Genomic DNA, 21,182 nt, shown 5'->3' with positions numbered 1-21,182 from the left:
CAGAATCCCCACACTTCTCCCTATAAATGGTGGCCCCATGGGTTTTGGTCTGGGCAGTCTCTATCTCTTAAAAGATGCAAGATGGGGAGGATTAAGCTTTTGGAACCAATGATGTGGTCTTGGCAATCTCTCGCTCTTCTAAAGGCTAATGACGGGTAAGGACTTAGCCCTCTGGCTGAAACTAATGCCTACATTGGGAGACACTTATCCCAAGAAATACTGCCATGCAGGGAGGTGCCAGCCTTTGAAAACTATGACCGGAGGTAAATAGGAACCACCATTTGGGGGACCAGGGAATGTGCATTGATCAATCCCCTTCCAATCTCTTTTTTGTATGCTTGCAGATAAAATGGTTTATCACTTTACAGTTATATTTTTCCTGCTGCAAGACTGAACTGGCATTTAGCCATTAGCTTAATAGAAAGCATTGGTGGTACAGCTTGTAGGGAGTTTTGAAAAGACTGACCTTATTGGACTTTTATGTACCTAATGTGTGCAATATGGAATAGGCAAACACAAGTTTGGCAAGTACAAGTTGGCAAGAGGGCGTCTAGACTTTTGTTTGGAACTGATGTTTGCATTCATCCTATCACAACACACTGTTTATATGATGGGCAGATGCCCCCAGTACTAACTGTTGGCAGGGGCGTAACTGTGAGGACAGACGTTCTTAGGGATTTTCGTGTTGCTGTGATAACAATAAAATGGAGAAAGCAGGGTTAAACAACTTTTTTTTTTAATTTTGATGCTGCCATTCATTAAAATAGTTACATAGAAGTTGAGGTTGAAAAAGGGCAAATCATTACCCACCTTTATCCCCCACTCCAGATAAAGCCAGAAGACTAAGCGCAGAAAAGCTGCAGCCATGTTTTAAGGCACTGTAAACCAGCCGTGTAAACTAAACCCAGATGTGTAACGTAATTTATTGAAAACTCCTAACAACAAAATTAAAACCACTAAACCTTACCAACAGGAATATATGTACCCACAAAAGAACAAAATGCTAAGTCATCCTCTAATAGCCATTGATAATGGAAAGAATTTAGTTTTTTTTAAACATTATAGCTTTGAATAAAGAGTTCAGAAAGCTGAAGGGAGGACACAGAAGACCTTATTTACATGCAACAGTGTGAAGACTTCTGAAGGTATGTTCTTAAATACAGTGTTTTACTGCCACTAGGCCACTAGGCATTTCATGCTTAATGTGTGTCTCTAGCAATACTCACTGATCTCACAGCAGTACAGCTACAACCATGGGTGGTTCTACAGGAAATTATATACCCAGCGGGTTGCACCAGCCTACCAGAGTAATCTCCCAATGGGCCCATACCCTAGTGGGCCACAGTCTAATATATACATCAATATACATCAGCCAATCCTTTCCAAATGAGGAATTTCAATCAATTTCCACCATGGGCCGATATTAAAACATTACTATCTATATTCAGTTGTTGAGAGAGCGGGCCCATGGTATCAGGTCCTTTTGTGGGCTATAGGAGTCTCTGTCCAACTCTGTCTTAAGCACCACAATAATGTCTCTCATCTGAACTCAACCTTTGACCATTCCGAAGCAAATGCACATTTTTAACGCAGTACTTTATATTTACATTTTCATATATTTTTGTTATTGGCTCTTTAAGGCAGTCAGGCGATACTGGCAATTAAAGATATGAGTTACAGACAGGACTAGCTGTATTTAGGGAATTAGGAGTAGCCAGTTTGGTTCTTCTAGACTATCAGTTCAATCTGATATTAAATGATACTGAACACCACTGCAGAATAAACCAGTCAATATAATAAACAGAAAAAAGAATAAAATGATGGTTCCGTTTCTTTCCATCAAACTTAAAAAAGGTTTTTCTTGTGTCGCTTACGTTTATTCCTCTACTTCTCCTTGAACTCTACTATTTCTGAAGCTCACTTCTGAAACCCCCATCTCCTTGCCCAGTGTGCTTACCTTCCTGAACACCATGCAAAGTTTTTATCTGAAGCTACCAGCAGGTATAGCCTTCCGAGTGTCTCAGCACTCACATATCACTCAACAGGTAAAATGGCATGAAGGGCGCTTTCTTGTGCCACAGATCTGCAGGAAAGCACTTTGAAGATCTCTTATAGGCGATTGAAAGAACTGGAAGCGGCAGGAAGCAGCAGTAGGAAGTCTCCAGCGAGGAGTATTAATCTTCCAACTAGTACCTTCTGAAACAGCTTGACATTTCCAGGATATTTATCAAATTCACTACACATAGGCTGATATATATCAGCTAAGGCACTTATTCAGCCTGTTCTGTGTGCCTATATCTAGTAAAGAACCCATTACTTTATATATTTCTATTTTAAATGCACACATATATGCTTTTTTTATTTCAGGATTATTTTGAAGAGCACACAACCCTTTCAGAAGATAGCATAAATGATGAAGTTGTATCACTAGGCCCTCTGCACGTCTTGGTCCTCTTCTTATTTTCATTGATGAACAGATGAATACAGCATTGGTTGTCATTTAGCTGTATAACAGCAATGGCCGAAGGGCATCCTTAAAGAGCAGAGTATTTTAGCAGCCTGAAAACATATCTCCAAAGCACCTCGCATGATGCTGCTGCACCCTAGCCAAGGCAAGCAATATGACAACTCCAATAATAACTACGTATATACAGTACAGAGAAATAATGGTATGTACAAACAATAAAAACACAGTCATACTTCAATGAAATAGAAATAGAAGATATACTCTACTCAACCAATGTCTCTCTATCAGAAATAAACAGCACAATGCTCGTTATTGCAGGAGAATTGCATTACAGTCTGAATGAGTAGCTTTAAAGATAGCACTTGTGTGCAAGGTGATCCGACCTAGCTTGGGTCCCTTCAGCCACATAAAATACAATGTTTTTTAGTAGCCAGAACATCTCTGCCAATCTAAATATTTATGCGAGTGTCACAGCGTGCTCTTTCTCAAGCATTCATGCCCCAGGATATTAAGGAAAACAAAGTAATGGTGTTTACAATATGAAAAAAATACAAGGCAATGAAACGTGCTTTGGGAAAAATAGAGGTACAGCTATGCTAAAGAAAGATGGCACATTTGTATACACTGATTAACTTATTTTTGGGATAGCTCTGAATTATACAGGCACTCATATTGGTTTGGTGAAATGCAATAATTCAAAATTAAATATGGAACTGTCATTTAGGAGGGCTCTAAGATGCAGACAGACTGCAGATCCACAAAGGGGTCAGTTTGTGACCTATAACTGCTGATGTACAGTATTGGGTGACATACAATGCAGATTGGGGGTCAATCAATGCATCTGGATCAATGAAAGGAAACCAGTGATTTACTTATTTTTGCTCGACTTGCTCCTTTAAACTGTAAGGACTGCACGGATTTTCTTAGAACACAATGTCCAAATCAGGTTTGGAAACCCAAACTAGCCCATAAATGCATGGAACTGCTCTAAGTCTGATGGCTGTAGAAATGGAATCAAATGTAGGAATTGAATCAAAATTCTCACCTTTAGGAGATCAATTTCTTTAATACAGTCTTGTCTAGCTTTGGCATCCATCATTTCAAATATCTGTAATTATGAAGAGAAAAATAACATTACAAAAGAACAAGAATAGAATAGTTACTATACAAGTCCTTGAACACATTTCAAACTGAATAATATCCCGCAAGAAGGAAGGAAGGAAGGAAGACAAAGGAAGGAAGAAAAAATAAAAATGGTTCCCCAAGCTGTGTATGATAGGTTGCCATGGTCTCAGTGAATATAGTGATGTTTTGTTATACCATATAAAACTAGGTAATGGCACAATGGGTAGGTAGAAGATGCATGTCTCTTGGGGGGTCTGGGGATTAGTAAGTAGATGGGGTGTGAATGACTGGTAAGGTGTGGTGCTTGGTCATGGTTCTGAGCCAAGCAGCAATGGCTTAGGCAATGTTATTTGCAATAATTTATTGCAAAATATAATAAATACAATTTGCAACTTTTTTTTTTATCAACAATGCAATATTTCTTCCCAGAATGCCAATGTATAGCATTCTATAGCAACCTACAGTTATCAAGGGCAAAATCTTCTACCAGATTGTATATTTTTAGCTTAAAGTGGACCTGTCACCCAGACACAAAAACCTGTATAATAAAAGTCCTTTTCAAATGAAACATGAAATCCAATTTCTTTTTTTATTAAAGCATTCATAGCTGTTGTAAGCTCATTTAAACATCTCAGCTGTCAATCAAATATTGTCTGCCCCTCCTCTATACCTTAGGCATAGAGGCGGGGCAGACAATTACTTTCACTTTACATTCAGCACTTCCTAGATATCATTGCTCTCTACACATTCCCCCGTTCTCTTCACCATTTAATTGTGTAACCAGGGCATGGGGATGGACATCAGGTCCCCTCATTTTGGTGCACAAACAAGATTCTGAGATGATGCAAGTCTTGTCTTAATAACAGTGTCCACAAAATGGCTTTTGCTTGACTAATGTGATAAAATAGAATTATGAATAATTTTTCTGGGTGACGGGTCCCCTTTAATTCTGTGTCCATTTTAGTAGCTAGAAATCACAAAAGATAATCAAAGAGTAAGTATTTAACCTAAAACTAACGAATATCATTCACCAAGTGACCGAACTAGTACCCAACCCATGTGCGCAGTGATAAGTAGATTCCAAGCCAGTGACATACAGGCACAGGTGGTGATATTCGGTGGTGGATTTTTCCCACCACCATGTTCCCGCAGGTAGAGAAAACTTCAAGTTTGACATTAGCCTTATAATTCTTTATTTAACTAGAAAATGTACTATTTTATGAGAGTTTGTAGTGATGTATGCAACAGTTTCAGAAAACTAAACATAGTTCAACGTTTTATTCCACCCAGCCTTGGGGTCACCGTGTTGTATTGCATTCTCATAATTAGTATTCATAAGCTGTTCTGCAATGAGATTGACCAGATTTCATCAGATTTTCTCGGGGCAACCCCTGGATTCATAGGTTAGCTTGATTAAAGACACAGCTGTGTTCACCATGTTTCAACCGCTGGGAGTCGGGAACTCATCCACCTAATTATGCTCTTACCAACTCTTTTTCCCCGCATATTAAAGCATAGGTCTTATCAGTATTCTGATTTTATTTTACCCATTAAACGTAGGATAAAAATTCCTGGCATGCACCAGGAAAAGCCAATTGTTATTTTATGTACTCTAGGATTGGTAGTATTTAGAAACTGGCAGATATTCCCTTCCTTTCTAGTTTCTACAAACTGAGCCTGGAAGTCATGGGGTACTTGAAAATATCTGAAGAGTTATAATTTTTCCCATTTTATAGCTTTCAGTTGTGTAAATGTTAAACATTTCTAAACATTTAGCTAATTGTGCAGGACTCTTATTCCCCTTAGTGGCCAGTAGTCAATAGTTCTGCAAACTGGATATTTGTAGATGGAGGTTCTGCAAACTGGATATTTGTAGATGGATTGAGTACTTCCATAACAGAGATGAGTACTTCCATAACAGTAGATAGTGGGGATAGACGATAATCTGCACCCATGATAATTTGCAGGCTGCTTTCTATCCATGATATGGGGTGGATGTCGGTGTTGGGCATTTTATATAATCTTAAGATATATACATTTTTTATTTTTATTTTCCAATAGTTTTATTTTTAGTACCGTCTTTCTATTCTTCAGCATATGCTTGGCTGTGTTCTGTTCCATGGGATGTTAGTGTTCTCTGGCGGCATTGAACTCTAACACCCACAATAATCGTTTAGCTCTAGGGGACTAAAGATTTTAACCACTGTTAAACTGGAAAAGTTGTGCATTTTTCTACTGAGTGGTGAGTGTTAAAAGGCCCAGCGGAAAACACCAAAGAGTAGACTCAATCTTTTAGTAAAAGCTAATTCTAAGGTGATCTTCTCATTTCAATGACCTATACGACTGGATTTGCTTCTCTTAGTTGAAGAGTAATCTATTATTTTTTAGATCTTCTGATTTTTTCCCCTGATTAGAGGAATGCATAGGCAAGCAGTGCTAAGTATTAGGGGGTTATTTATCAAAGTCCGAATTTATCTCAGTATTTTCTGAAAAAAACTCAGACCAAATCCGCACAGGTTTTTTTTTTTTTGCCTTATTTCTTAATACACTTTCCAAAAAATTTTGTTTGCGTGAAAAAAAAACGAAAGAATCAGAAAAAATATGAATCGTACGAATTTTCCACCCAAAAACTCTTTTTCTGATTTTTGCCAGAAAACCCTGAAATCTTTGGATTATTGCACGAAACCCAGTGCAGATCAAAAAATCTCCGGTACTTCTCCCATTGGCTCATATGCAACCTCGGCAGGTCTGATGCCGGATTTTCAGATTCTGACTTTTTCCATCCTCGGGCTTTAATAAATCCAGAAAAATTTGTGGGTTTTTTTTTCCACTAAAAATTTGGATTTTATACTAAAAAGACACAAATATTTCGGGTTTTTGGAATTCGGAGTTTAGCAAATAACCCCCTTAAAATTCGTTGTTGTTTAACCAGACCTTTTCATACTACAGCAGAAGCCATACACGATGTGGCCTTCTGTAAAACTGCATACAACTAACTGTAGCGTGGTAATGGCGGAGCTCACCCAGACTCGTTTCCCCCTCTGATCGCTGCTCCCGTTAAAAAAACTTCCCTCATTATATAAAATGCCTATACACTCTGAAAAGCCACTTTATAAAAAGCTGAAGGGAGATCTGGTTTAAAAGCTGTCTGCGTGCTTCTGTAAATGTGATCAGATTTTTACATGCATTACAGAGAGGTGAAAACAGCTTGTAAACTACTCATATGGGATTAGCAGATGGACGGTGGTCATCAAGAAGAACTGGCAACAGCTCAGTTTATTTGAAATGTTCGGTACAACTGATGGGGAAAAGGAAAAGAGTGCTGACAGTCACATGCTCGTATCATGTATTACTGTAATTATTAGCTTGCAAACAGCGCACCCTTTCCTTTCTTCCACCCCCCCTATGATCATTCTTTGTCACTGTCATCTTTTAGTATTTAAAATAAGCACATGATCTGTTATGCGGAAACTCATTATCCAGAAAGCTGCAAATGACTCCATTTTAATGATTAATTCTATTGATTGTCGGGTGGTCCCTCACTTGAAAGACTGCAAGGCTCTATCAGACAGAGTCAGTGGCACCTGATGAAGGACATGTCTGTCCGAAACATGTTGTGTTGGAATAAAGTACACTGAATCTAATTTGGCTCTCCAGAGTGAACTTTGCTTTTACCTCCATTTTAATGAAATGTTTTAAATTATGGAAAATAATTTACTTTTTCCTCTGTAATAATAAAACTGTAACTTGTACTTGCTTCCAACCAAGACATTATTAATCCATATTGGTGGAAAAACAATCTTACTGGGTGTAGTTAATGCTTAAATTAAGCAGACCTAAGTGACGGTGATCCGAATTTATGGAACGATCCCCTTTCTGGATAACCCCAGGTCCTGAGCATTCTGGATAACAGGTCCCGTACCTGTATGTACATTGTAATCATTTCATAAAAATAACGTATACGTAAATCATACGACAAGCCCACAGATAATACCCAAGTAAGAATTGAACTCATGATGGCCTAAGAGGTGGGAGGTAGCAATGCTAAAAAAACTGTTAATTGTTTATTGTCTATTCTATACTTTGACATCCTTTTTAAAGTTGCTTATGTTGGTTTTCAGCAGCAGAGGCAAGCAATTTGCCTCTGAGCTTGTCACTTCACATCCCACTGTAACCAGAAGGCGGCTTAAAGTATGTTTATAGAAAGGTTATACTGCAAAGATAAACTTTAAAGGAACAGCAGCACTGGCAAGTGAAAATACCCTGTACACTTCAGTTAGCCTGCACCATTCATAAAAAGCATGATATTTGTATTTGCCAATTATTTTGGTATTATCTAGGGCTGATTAGGGACTTTGCTAAAAAAAACAGATGCACAAAGCTCAAGAGATAAGGAGCTTCCAAGCCAACCAATATTGATCTGGGATGCCTGGAGTCCAGCAGAAATCCTTAGGGCAGAGACACAAGGTCAGATTCGATGTAATCATATTCGTTTTCCGAAGGCGCACAAATCTCCCCGCACCTGACCGTGTGTCTCTGCCCTTAGACAACAGGTCTAATCTCCATTTCATCAATCAATCTTTTTTTTCCTTCCTATTCACTTATTTACTTTCTCTTCTAATTGCTTCTCTTAATATACTATCATCTAACCTTCCCTCCATTTCTTCTCTTTGTTCTCATATAAACAAAATACCCAAAGAGCTTTCAGTTACTGGCAAAGAGAAAAGATCTGAGACAAGTCAATGGCATAATAATCCCTTTCTACAGACACATAGGCCTCAAGACAAATGCTGTAATTCATACAAAAATCAAAGCGATACCAGGTTATGGAACACAGCAAACACTTTTTCTTATAGAGTCTTAGATTTGCTGGTTATGTATATCATATTTATAGGATTCTAACAATGTAGCAGTTATATTTGCCCTACGTCTTCTTGACTTGGCATATTTCTAAAAACCAACCAGCAACATATGCAGAAGCTGTGAATGAAGTACAAATACCATGGTCACACCATATCTAACAGAAGGATCATTTTAAATCTCCAAATCAAAGAATTGATCCATTGGAAGAATAAACTGAAAGAGGGTTATTTATCAAGGTCCGAATTTATCTGAGTATCTAAGTTAGAAATCCGAGCAACTCCAAATGCCGGAATGGACCTTATTTATAAAGAAAAAAAGCCCGAAAAAATAGGGTCAGGCAAACGTCTGTTCGTGATTTCTGTGCAAAAAGCTCAGAAAACTACGAAACTTGTGAGTTTTTAGCACACAAACTCATTGGATATCGATACGGATATCAGCGCAGACACTGGGACCTTCCCCATTGACTTATACAGGACCTCGAGAGCTTATAGATGCCAGGGTTTCGGAGTCTGACTTTTAAGACCATCAGGCTTTAATAAATTCCGGAAAAAAAAATAGTTTTTTTTTGTAAGTCCGAAAACTACGAATTATTCGAATTTTCGGATATCCGGAGCATAATAAATAACCCCCTAAATGTTTATATATAACAGGGAAAACATAAACATCATTTATGATTCAATACATGTGCATTGATTCAATTAGGCAAATAACAAATTCCTCCTATCAGTTGAAGCCATGTCTAATGAGCCGGATGGTTTAGGGACACAGCCAAAAGGTGGATTAACAATGGGGCAGATGGAGCTTCTGCAGTTTTAGGCTTCTTTTAAATAAACCTGAAAATCTCAGACACAGGTAGAAAAGCACTAAATACTTATTGTACAAATGTTGTACTTTTATACTAATGTACTTAATCTAGTATGGTTTTTGCATAGAAAGTATGTCTGTGCTTAAGTGTGTAAATGTAGATGCATTCTGCATGACTCCCTTGGAGTGTAGATTGCAGTGTCTTTAAATAATATATATTTGTTTCATCTTTTAACACTTCCTGCAAGATAGGTCCATTATATTTTATAAACTCAGGCATACGCTCCAAGAAAAAAAAGAACAATAATAATTGTTTGTGACTACATGAAGAGACCTAAAGGAGACCTGGCTCTAGTCAGACCCAGAGAGCAAAATATAAAATATAAATAAGTTTCATTAGCAATTACATTTGCAAATAACTGGAAAATTATTGGAATTCTGCATTAGAAAGTTGCTTATAATTAAGTTGTCTTCCATTATGAAAAGGAAAAAAAATCAGTTTTTAGGTGGAGGACCCCGTTAAAAGTATTAATAGCTGTACCTATCCACCACTGAGTGCTACAGCTACCCATAAAGGCCAAAGACTAGTGTAACTAGTGTGCATAAGACCCACTAATTAAAATTTAGAAACAAACATAATGATCAATGTACTTCGTAAATACAATTTTGGGAATAGTAAGGGAGATGCACTTGAATAGGGGGTATGGGGACTGTCCACTGGCCCTAACTCGGGTTTATTTCCTCTTTAAAGAAGCAACACAGCAATGGCACAACAATATGCTGCCTTGTGTGAAGATGGACAAGGCACTATGTTTCAAAGCTACGAGTACCTGAACTTTTTTCAAGGCCACAGGTTTTCTGTCCAAGTGGCACATGGCTCTGTAGACCTCACTGAATTGCCCCCGCCCAATCTTCTTCTCTATCTTGAAGTTTGCCAATATGCACCGATAGGGATAGGAGGTCACGTGTCGCTGTAAATAAAAGAAACAAGACAATCAATTCTGTGTGCGAAATATGAACTGATTCACAGATTTCCAACCAATTGGTGTTGAATTATGACTCCCATCACCCCTCCAACAGCCTTTGTCAGTGACTAGACGTGGCAAAAGATGCGGTTTATATCAGGCATATACAAATAAAATGGTTATAAATGATATTTGCATTTTGTGTAAAAAAGTGCAATGTACAAAATGGATGTAAATCACCAGTTTTTAGCCTACAGTATATGCAGCATTTCCCCTAGAATTCCAGCACATGCAAATACTTTATTTGCATAAACTATGTTTGTTTCAATACTCAGAATCAGCAGTGCAAAGAATAGCGAGGCACAGTCAGACACTGCTTTAAATAGTAATAACGTCTAGGGGCCTATTTATTATGCTGTATAAGACAAAATTTGCCAGAAAAATGGTGTAACAAACAACCAATAGGACTTATCTAACCTCATGATCTTACTGAACTGTCTATTACTCTAAGAAATATCTGTACTTACCACAATTTATTATTATTAAGTGCACCTACTGCACTTTATTATTGTACACTGTAAAGTGGGTTCTACTGCCCTATGCTGCATAAGAAATTCCTATGTACCTTTAGTATAAATGCCGATAAACTCCTACCTGACTTGAATGGTGAATTCATTCACGTGTTATTTTACGCCATGAGAAAGCCAGATTTGCTGCTGTTATTTTACACTGCTTCCAGCAGAAGTTATTCAAAGAAAAAGCGAGTAAAAAATTATGCAATTTTTACACAGCGATTTGTACCGAATCAGTCCACCGTTTTTTTACATAATAAATCGTAATATATTTCATTTCATTGGGCACAATTAAAATATTGTAACTATGGGGGGATTGTGGATGCACACCTGAGGCCAATTTCAAAAAGTTTAAAGCCCTGTCTAAATAATTCAAGTAAATATGCAAGTGCATGTAATTTTGAAACAGGGTTTTTTTGTTACAAAGTTATGATCATAATATTGATAAGCCACCATACCACGTCAAGGTAAAACCCCACATGGTGGTCCCTAACTTATTTATCTCTAATCATAGTAAAAAAGGAATATTACCTCTCTGTATAGTACCAATTCTTAATGTAAACATCTCCTGTGCCTTGGTTTCAAACTCTGTGCTAAAACCTCCCCCGCCAACTGCTGAGCGGCTTTTAAGAGGGAGGCAATTAAAATATTGGCCTTACAAGAAAAACTAAGAAAAAGGGCAATGCAAGAGGGGAGATAGATGGTGATCATTAAAGTGGACCTGTCACCCAGACACAAAAATCTGTATAATAAAAGTCCTTTTCAAATTAAACATGAAATCCAATTTCTATTTTTTATTAAAGCGTTCATAGCTGTTGTAAACTCATTTAAAAATCTGAGCTGTCAATCAAATATTGTCTGCCACTCCTCTAAGCCAGTGGCATAGAGGCGGGGCAGACAATTACTTTCACTTTCCATTCAGCACTTCCTAGATATCACTGCTCTCCTCACATTCCCCCGTTCTCTTTACCATTTAATTGTGTAGCCAGGGCATGGGGATGGACATCAGGTCCCCCATTCTGATGCACAAACAAGATTCTGAGATGATACAAGGCTTGTCTTAATAATAGTGTCCACAAAATGGCTGCTGTCTGCTTCCTATAATTTTGAATTCCCAGACTGAAGGAAATTAGATTCAAATAATTTATATAGTGTACTTAAAGTTCATTTTGCTTGACTAATGTGATAAAATATGTTTTTGAATAATTTTTATGGGTGACGGGTCCCCTTTAATAAACATTAGAACTTTAAGGGTAGGGGCACACTGGGCGATTCAGGGAGATTTCATCGCCTGGCGACTAATCGCCTCGTCTTTGCGGTGACCAATCTCCCTGAAAGCCTTCCCTCTGTCTTGCCCCAGCTATAATGACAAATTGCCTGCGCTAAAGCACACGCAGCACTTCGTATTCCGATGTCGCCCGAAGTTTTCTCGAAAATGAAGTGCCACGTGTGATTTAGCGCAGCCGATCTTACATTTTAGCCGGCGCTAAGAACCCTAAGAACATGATCAGACAGTGGGAATCAGACAAACGATCACGGCAGGTAATGCCCTGTTACAGCAGTACAGCACCAAGGAAATGCCAAAAACTCTTTGAGAGCCACTGTTTATTTTTAGTCATAGCAAGTAAAACCTAAACCATGTTGCAATCATCATGACACATGTAAAGCCCAAAATCCTAACTGTGTTTCTCATCTCCTATCAGTCATTCACCATTCCCAGCATTATTGTGTAACCAGTCTTCCACGCAGAGGCCAGCACTTCCATTCCAGCTTCATTGTTCAAATGTTGTTTCATCCAAGGTGCTACTATTTCCCATCCATCAGCGCAGAGTGAAGCTGACTAAAGCATCACCCTGGTCTACATCTATTCCCCTAATTGGGAGCTCAACCTACAGATTCTATTGTGCGCAGCGTACTGTAAACCGTATCTAAACTTGGTCCTAGCAATCAAAAGTCAGTAAGGTTAGCCTGACATGTCTGGAGGTCACGTATAACTGACATGGTGATAAAGATCCTTATGACCAGTGACAATGCCCTGTTCCACCCGCAGGTCAGAAACAACACTGTTACTGCTCTTTGGTGAGGCACATCTGCTGTATGAAAATGTATCCTTCATAAATGAGTTTTCCACCTTCAGCAAGTTGTTTCTATTTTTACATGCCATTTTTCGGGTTGAGAAAGATTAATGATAGCCGGCGCGTATGCTAAATGGAAACTGGTATTTAGTCTGCCGCTAATTAAAAGGACCAGGATTTGCAGGCCAGGATACACTCAAAGAACAATTTGTGCACACTTTAACACCTTTGTTTTGATGACATTTACCAAAACGATGGGTTAGAAATGTGTAGCAGTAGAGAATAAGCGGTTTACGTTAGTTGTTTTAATTCTGTCATTGACAGAGTGGGATGCAGCCCACTCTAAGCCATGACATGCCCACGGGTTAAGTGGTTGTTCAGACTGGGATCTTTAAGAACCTGGCACATGCAATTATAAATATGGCTAATTAGCAGCTCTGGCCAAGAATAAAATGTCATTGTGTCACTGAGATCTTTCACTGCCCTCTAATGAATGCAGTCATATATCTGCAGGGCTCTTTTCTACTTCACAAGCCTGTTGCTAGTGACCATCCCTGGCTGATAAAGAGGAAAAAAAAAATCTTCCCACTGCTGAAGAATACACTCTGTTATGTTGCCGTCTTGCCAAGACCTACATAAAACCAAAATCAGACCCTGCACTCAAGCAAGTAAGTGTAATTGTGCCTTTCAAATGCAAGGAGTGCAGTCCCTAATCACTGCAGCGTTATAGAATTGAGTGCCTTTCTGACTACTAATTAGTAACAATGTCCATATCTGTGGCAGGGGAGTTTGTGGAAAATAATGAAGCCTGCATCATGCAACATGCAAATGACATGCTAGAAACTGAATAAAGAGTTCATTTCTGAAGCAAGCAAGCACATTTTTAGGCAGGTCAAGATCATGCATATGATGCTAATGCTACTGCCCAGGTGTAAATGTGACCGGAAATAAAGGTCAATGTCTGGACATTGGAATATGGACCCTGTACTAACCCTAGTCTGCACATGAATTATTTGTTTGCATCCTAAATCATATAAACTGACCATATTTTTTCCTTGTGCTGGATAAGTTATCTCTAACTAAAATGCCTACCTTATGTGTGACTCTACATAAATGACCTCAGCCTAACCACCATAAATTCTGGTGTAATAGGACAACTATACAATAGATCTACATGTATTGTAGGCTACATTAGCATCATCGTTCCCTGCCTAAAATTGCAGGGCAAATGCACAAGAGCCAAGAGCTCTACAGAGCCAAGAGCAATATTAGGCCATCTTGTGGGAAGAGTAAGTATAAAATAACGGTATATAATAGGGATGCACCAAATCTGCTATTCTTCATGGAAGATTCAGAAGAATAACGAACCAAAACCAAATTTGCATATGCAAATCAGGAAAGGGAAGAGATAAAGAGAACTGCGTGCGCAGTTAAACATATTTTTACTTCCTTATTTTGTGACAAAAAGTCACGTGATTTTAAGTATTTGGATTCCATTCAGCCGAATCCAAAATCCTTCTAAAAAAAAGAATTATCATGGCCGAATACCAAACCAATTCCTGGGTTGGGTGCATGATGAAACCGATGTTATGCCCTTACAAATACATAATTGTCTTTATACATACGTCATTTTACTAGAGATTAGTAACTACCACCTACAGCAGCAATTAACAAATGCAATGGCTTCCAAGCTGTTAAAATGTTTTACTAGCAGTAAAGGTATTTAAAGGAAACCTATTTACAGTTTATTTAAAAGGATTTAGTCTATATTATTTTGAGAATGTATTACAGCTACCCAATGATTGTGACAGTCTAGAAAATAATAGATCTAGAAAATAATACGATGCCCAGGCCCGGATTTGTGGAAAGGCCACAAAGACCCCGGCCTAGAGCAGCAGAATTTTAGGGGGGCGACATGCTGCCCAACCACACCTGCATTGGTTCGGAAGCACTGGGGATTCACAGAAGATACAATAGTTTTTAATATTTCCTGTGCACCAATCCCCAGTACTCTGGACCCGATGCTGAAGGAAGGGGAGGGGATGGGGGCGATGTATAGCAGCGGGCCTTGTGTGCCTGCTATGAAAAGACGGCCCTGACGATGCCTTTTCTAAAAATGTGGCGGTTTACTTTCCATTAATGTTTCCCTAGTTTAAATGATCACAAACATATTTTACACTGAGATCTTGACCTGCATATCTGAACTTATTATGAGCTGTTCTATCGTTTGCTTGAATGAGGCCAACTAAAGCTAGAGATCCACTAGTTTGGCAAGGTTGCCAAATGAGCGGATCTCTCCCCAATATGCCCACCTTCTGGTGGGCAATATAGGGCTGATCCAATCATGGGCCCTAGGGTCCAACGTTTAGATCACAACAAGGTGAAAATGGCCTGTCGGATCGAGGACCACATCAACGAACCGATGCGGTCCTCGATCCAATGGGATTTTTAAGCGAGGCTACTTCCAGCCAGATATCTATAGGGGCCTTAAGCCTTCTACTAAGCTTGCTGTATAATGAACACTGCCTTCCAGTGGTCAAATTACTGTAAGCAATACTTTTTTAAACAATCATCAGATAATAAAGTTCCCTTGTTTTTATCTAGGTAGAAATGGTGTGGAGTAGAATATCCATTTTAAAATGTTGGAATATAAAAAGTCATATGGGCATATTTAGTATGTTGTGTAAAACAAAATTCGCCAAAAAATGGGGTAAAAAACTGTGTAAAATAAATTATAAAGGTGTGTGTCATTTAAGGCCATGCGAACGCCAGATTTGCCGCCATTATTTTACATTGCTTTTGGCAGAAGTCACTCAAAGAACAAATGCGTTAAATTTTACGCTGTTTTTTCACGCCTTTTTTTAAAGGCGAAGCCTGGCGATGTGTATTATCTTGCTGTTTTTTTACACAGCATAATAAATATGCCCCATAGTGTAATCGTTTGCAGTGAGGAGGTTTATGTTATGCAGATCATCTAGACTAACATGGGATCTTGTTAACATGTGCACTCCCCTTCTAGTTTAGGACTTTCTATGGCATTGGCCACTGATGTAAACATCAGAGCTGGGTGTCATGCAGACAGGCTGCTCAGTGCAGTTATCCCCGCTATGTTGGGTTTTGATGCCTGGTGATGACTGGACACCTTAGCTGATATGCCTTGGCATGCTCCAAGTGTACAGCTGCACATTTACATATGCAATGACCTAGATTAGCATTCGCTATCACAACCCATCAGACCTAATTAAAGTAATGGAGCCTTCATACCCAGAGCTTTAAGTAGGAGAGGGGATGAGGATCTGCACATAGGGCCAAGCATGCTCACGGCTTGTCAAGATATAACAAGCATCCTTCTACTTGATTAAAACAAAATAGTTTGCACATATTATTCTTGGCACAATGAGCCTTTTATGCAGAGGACCAAAAAACCCCAAGGGACGATGAAGCGTAGAAAATAATTAGAACCATGATTTGAATGTATTTAGTAAACTTTAAAAAGATTCTCCCTTCTTTAGGTAAGCATAAATAAAATAAACTGCAAGCCTTAGTATGCCAGATACAGGATGAACATTTTGACTGGCCTTTCTTCTACCTTAGGTGTAAGAAGAGTAGAAAGAGCGTTCCCAAATGCACAGATTTGTGTGCTCTTCTATGGGATACTACTCCAAATGTGGAGTTTAAAAAATAGACTCAATTTGAGTCTAAAGGCTGGTTCAAATGCCAAATAACCAGTAGTTTTTTTTTCTCCTTGGCTTCAGTGAAAAATGGTTACTTTGAAATTACTTTATTATTATTATTATTAACATGTATTTATATAGCGCCAACATATTGCATAGCACTGTAAAGTAAATGTGATTATACAACTACATCACATGAATTACATACATAGAATATATGGAGTAACAAACATCACAATCAATACAGGTACAAAAAGGTGAGGCAGGCCCTATGCATAGGCATACAGTCTAAAGGGAAGGGAGTAATACACAAGGTGTGGGAGCGGGCAAGATCTAATTAAGTGGATGAAAATATGGTATTGCGTTTGGTAGTTAAGCAGAGTGAGGGTAGGCTTCTCGAAAGAAGTGCGTTTTCAGAGATTTCTTGAAAGTAGAAAGGTTGGTAGAAAGTCGGACAGACCGTGGGAGAGCGTTCCAGAGGAGGGGTGCAGTCCTTGCAAAGTCTTGAATGCGAGCATGTGAGGAGGTAATGAGAGAAGAGTTGAGTAGTAAGTCGGTAGAGGAGCGTAGTAAGCGAGTGGGTGAGTATATAGAGATGAGTTCAGAGATGTAGGGTGGGGCAGAGTTATGAAGTGCTTTGAAAGTCAGTGTCATTAATTTGATTCTGAAAGGTAACGGAAGCCAGTGCAGGGATTGACAGAATGGCGAGGCAGAGGAGGAGCGGTTGCTGAGGTGTATGAGCCTCGCAGCAGTGTTCATTATGGACTGGAGAGGTGACAGTCTCTGGAGGGGGAGGGCAATTAAAAGAGAGTTACAGTAGTCTAGACGCGATATGATGAGAGAGTGAATAAGAATTTTGGCAGCGTCTTGGGTGATAAATGATCGTATTTTGGATATGTTCCTTAGGTGGAAGTGACAAGATTTAATAAGTGACTGGATATGAGGAGTGAATGACAGGGCAGAATCTAGGATAACCCCAAGGCACCGGGCCTGGGGAGAGGGGGTGATAGTGGAATTGTTAACTATGATGGATACTTCGGGGATGCTACTGGTGTTAGTTGGAGGAAAGAGAACCATTTCAGTTATCCTACTTTAGGATGATCTAAACCAGGGTTCCCCAACCTTAATCACCCATGAGCCACCTTCAAATGTAAAAAGAGTTGGGGAGCAACACAAGCATGAAAAAGTCCATTGGGTGCCAAATAAGGGCTGTAATTGGCTATTTGGTAGCCCCTAAATGGACTGGCAGCCTACAGAAGGCTCTACTTGGCACTATACTTAGTTTTTATTCAATTAAACTTGCTTCCAAGCTTGGAATTTAAAAATAAGCACCTGCTTTGAGGACCCTGAGAGCAACATCCAAGGGGTTGGAGAGCAACATGTTGCTCACGAGCTACTGGTTGGGGATCACTGATCTAAACAATCATTTTACATATTGTCTTATGTCACCATCCAACAAGCAGTTCCAAATAAAACTGGGAAGACCTTACCCCTTTCACTTACATATCTGTTCCATATGTGCTCAGGGAGAGGGCCTCTGTAGATCAAATTTTCAGGCCAATCAAAATCCACAATAAACGTCATTGGTACAGAAATGCAGTCATTGGTCAGATCGATTAATGGGCCACCCACATAAAGAACTATCATATCTAAATTGGCATTGGCCACTTGTGATAACTGCATACTTAAGCAAAGTGTCCAATGATCTTATACCTTGCACCCTTGTTGCCATCTTGATTTTTTTCTTTGCCACTAGGGGGTGCTGGAATGTAATTAGGCCCGCTAGTAAAAGTTGGGAGCGAGCAAAGGGTAAATAACATTTCATTCCCACCAGATAAATACAATTGGGGTTTATATACCCTTTTTAGCATTGAAAGTATTGGAATTCAAAGCCATCAAAAAGTACAACTTATGATATTGTATTAATCTAGTGAATGTTATTTATAAGAGGAAAAGAAATGAACCACTCCTGTTGTATACTACAACACAGCCCTTACCTATAATCTGTGTTACATTACAAAGATACTAATCCAGCAGTCTGTGCTCACATAAGGGATGCAAAGAAGTTATTTTCAGGAAACTTGTATTTTCTCAGTAAAAAAAACAACCAACCCTTTCCTGAAGCTATCTAATGTATCTGCCAGTACAAAAGCTTCAGCAAGCCATTTCCACAACGTCACACTGTTAGAAATCCTTTTAACACCTCAGGGTAAAGGCACAGGAGAGAAAGGCACTTTCGAGTGACTTGAGTGTTTTACACTCTATGATTCCCGTGTGTTGCAATCAAAGGGTATTTTCGGGCGAGTTTCCACAGGAAGCACAACGCCCAATGTGCCATTGCCCTTAAACTGAACTCTTGCAATCTCAAGGAATGTTATCAACAATGAGAGTATTAATATCAAAGCTTTGTGTTCTTTTTGCTTGATAGAAAGACCTCTAACCCTTTTTATTGAAGCTATTTGATATATATATATACACACACTTGGATTGCCAGTGTGCACGGTTGTAGTGTTTATATCTCCACGAATATCAAGGAACCATCACACCCATGTAAAAAATCTTCACATTTTTATTTTTGTTGTATCAAGTTCCAACGTTTCGGTCCTCATTAGGACCTTTTTCAAAGATTATACAAAACCATTTCAACAACCCTTAAATAACCTTTTGTGTTTGAACTAACCAATCAGTGCTCGCTATGCAGCTCACCCAATTAAGTGGTTAACATGTGACCATCTTCGCTAGTATAGAATCTCAAATATAACATTTCCACCCAACCAATGTTACATAATTGTATATTTATCATGTGTTCATCATAAATATGTTCATCAATAATGTGATAATTCCACCATTCTCGCTGTTAAAACTGAATATACGATTTTGGGTAATTTTTGGGTCAAAACACTCATCATATTTTTCAACACTACTACAGATTTCTTTGAAATGTTGTCTAATCATAATATATTGAACTATCACTTTGCCCATGAACTGGTCCACTATGTTTTATATTGGGGTTTAAGGTCTGGCCATGAAAATCCATGTCATTTTCAGCGCAATAAAATAACTTTCTCGTATTTACAGACTCATAGCAGTGTGACCCTGGGGATAAAGCATGACAGTGAGGTGCAAGAGGTATTTAGTATTGGCTGCACCACACCAGCTTTTTCAGAACTACAAAGCTGAGTTGTATAAAGGATGCTGTAATTAATTAATAGCAAGTTTGGAAGGTTGCCTATCCCTGGAGTAGAGTTATGCAAGCTTGCCCTTCTCAAGAGAAATCTATTTGTGATAAATTTAAACTCCAGCACAACCTGTCTTTTCACTGGCTTACATATTGAGGAATTGCATCATATCCCTCTGGCCACCCATACTTGTTACAGCTTGAGGGTTAACAGCTCTGCAAACCTAAGAGGAAGCTGTGCCTCCACCATGAAGCTGTTCATATGAACAGTGCCCGTGCCCAGGTAAATATGTTTGTAGAACTGAACTAGTGTTGCATGGGGGCATCAGCTCCAAGTTCAAGAGATCGCTGGTAGTAGACTGTACACTGATGACAGTGTCGGACTGGCCCACCGGGATACCAGGAAAACTCCCGGTGGGCACAGGTATCAGGGGGCCCTTGTGCTGCTAAAGAGTTGGCCTATTTCATGGCCATTTCCTATTTCTTTGAGAACAAAGATACTAAATAGATGCAATAATAGATTATAGTATGTAAAGAATAGAGACTAGGAGAATAGAGGTTGAGTGAGGAGAATAATAATAGTACTGAGAGTGGGCCCCTGGTCTATGGTTCTTTGGTGGGCCCCTGGTCTAAGGTTTTTTGGTGGGCCCCTGGTGTAGAGTCCTACACGGGTCCATTTTATGGGACCCGTACCTGACCCGTACGCGCAACCTGCAATCCGCAACCCGGACCCACAACCACGACCCGCTGGGAACCGCTACCCAACCCAACCCACAAGTACCTTATCCGCAACCCGGACCTGTGCTGTCATTGTAAACCGGAAGTGACATCATCGGAAGTAGACGTGATCCGAAAAAAAAGAGTATAACAGGAAGTGCTGTCATTGTAAACCGGAATTGATGTCATCAGAAGTTGCCATGACCAGGAAAAAGTAGTAAATATCGCTATTGAGAAGACCAGCGGCCCGACCCGCGACCCACAATGCCGCAGAACTCGCGTCTTTACCAGCACCCAGAACTTCTCCCCTCAACCCGCAAGGTACCGCAGGTTTTTGCGGGTAACCCGCGGGTACCAGACCGGCTGCAGGACTCTACCCTGGTGTCCCAGTCTGACACTGACTGATGATGCCACCAAGATCAACATAGGGAAGAACAAAGAGCAACCTGGCTGATAGGGGGATTGTCCAGCTTGAGAATTTTTATTTGAATGACATATGTCTATGCCATCACACACTGAAGGGAAATGTGGACGAGTAGAGGAGATAATTATTGTGACATTATGTATTCAAATTATAACTTGTCAGGCAAGTATCCCTTCAACATGGCTATATAGAAAACAGGATTATTTATGGTTACTACACACAGTCCTAGCTCCAATTTATTAATTGAGAGTTGGCATTTTCTTAAAAATTTATATCAGACTCTTTAGGGGTCATTTATGACCCCAAGTGCACTTTTGG

At 39.3% G+C, this 21,182-nt stretch overlaps 1 protein-coding gene across 5 annotated transcripts in view; it reads right to left on the bottom strand.

The window, feature by feature from the left end:
• The window catches only part of nek6.L (NIMA-related kinase 6 L homeolog), a 132,506-nt gene that overhangs the window by 38,193 nt on the left and 73,131 nt on the right, over nt 1–21,182 (bottom strand). For all 5 annotated transcript variants that reach the window (XM_018228464.2, XM_041571846.1, NM_001097145.1 and 2 more), the window contains 2 exon segments: nt 10,090–10,230; nt 3,513–3,575 (listed from right to left, as the gene is read on the bottom strand). In XM_018228464.2, coding sequence (XP_018083953.1) covers nt 3,513–3,575; nt 10,090–10,230 — 204 coding nt within the window.

This window comes from Xenopus laevis, chromosome 8L (assembly GCF_017654675.1).
Source record: "Xenopus laevis strain J_2021 chromosome 8L, Xenopus_laevis_v10.1, whole genome shotgun sequence".
In the NCBI taxonomy this organism is placed as follows: Eukaryota; Metazoa; Chordata; class Amphibia; order Anura; family Pipidae; genus Xenopus; species Xenopus laevis.
Note: the sequence above shows the minus strand (reverse complement) of the source record. Positions and strands in the feature narration are given on the sequence as shown.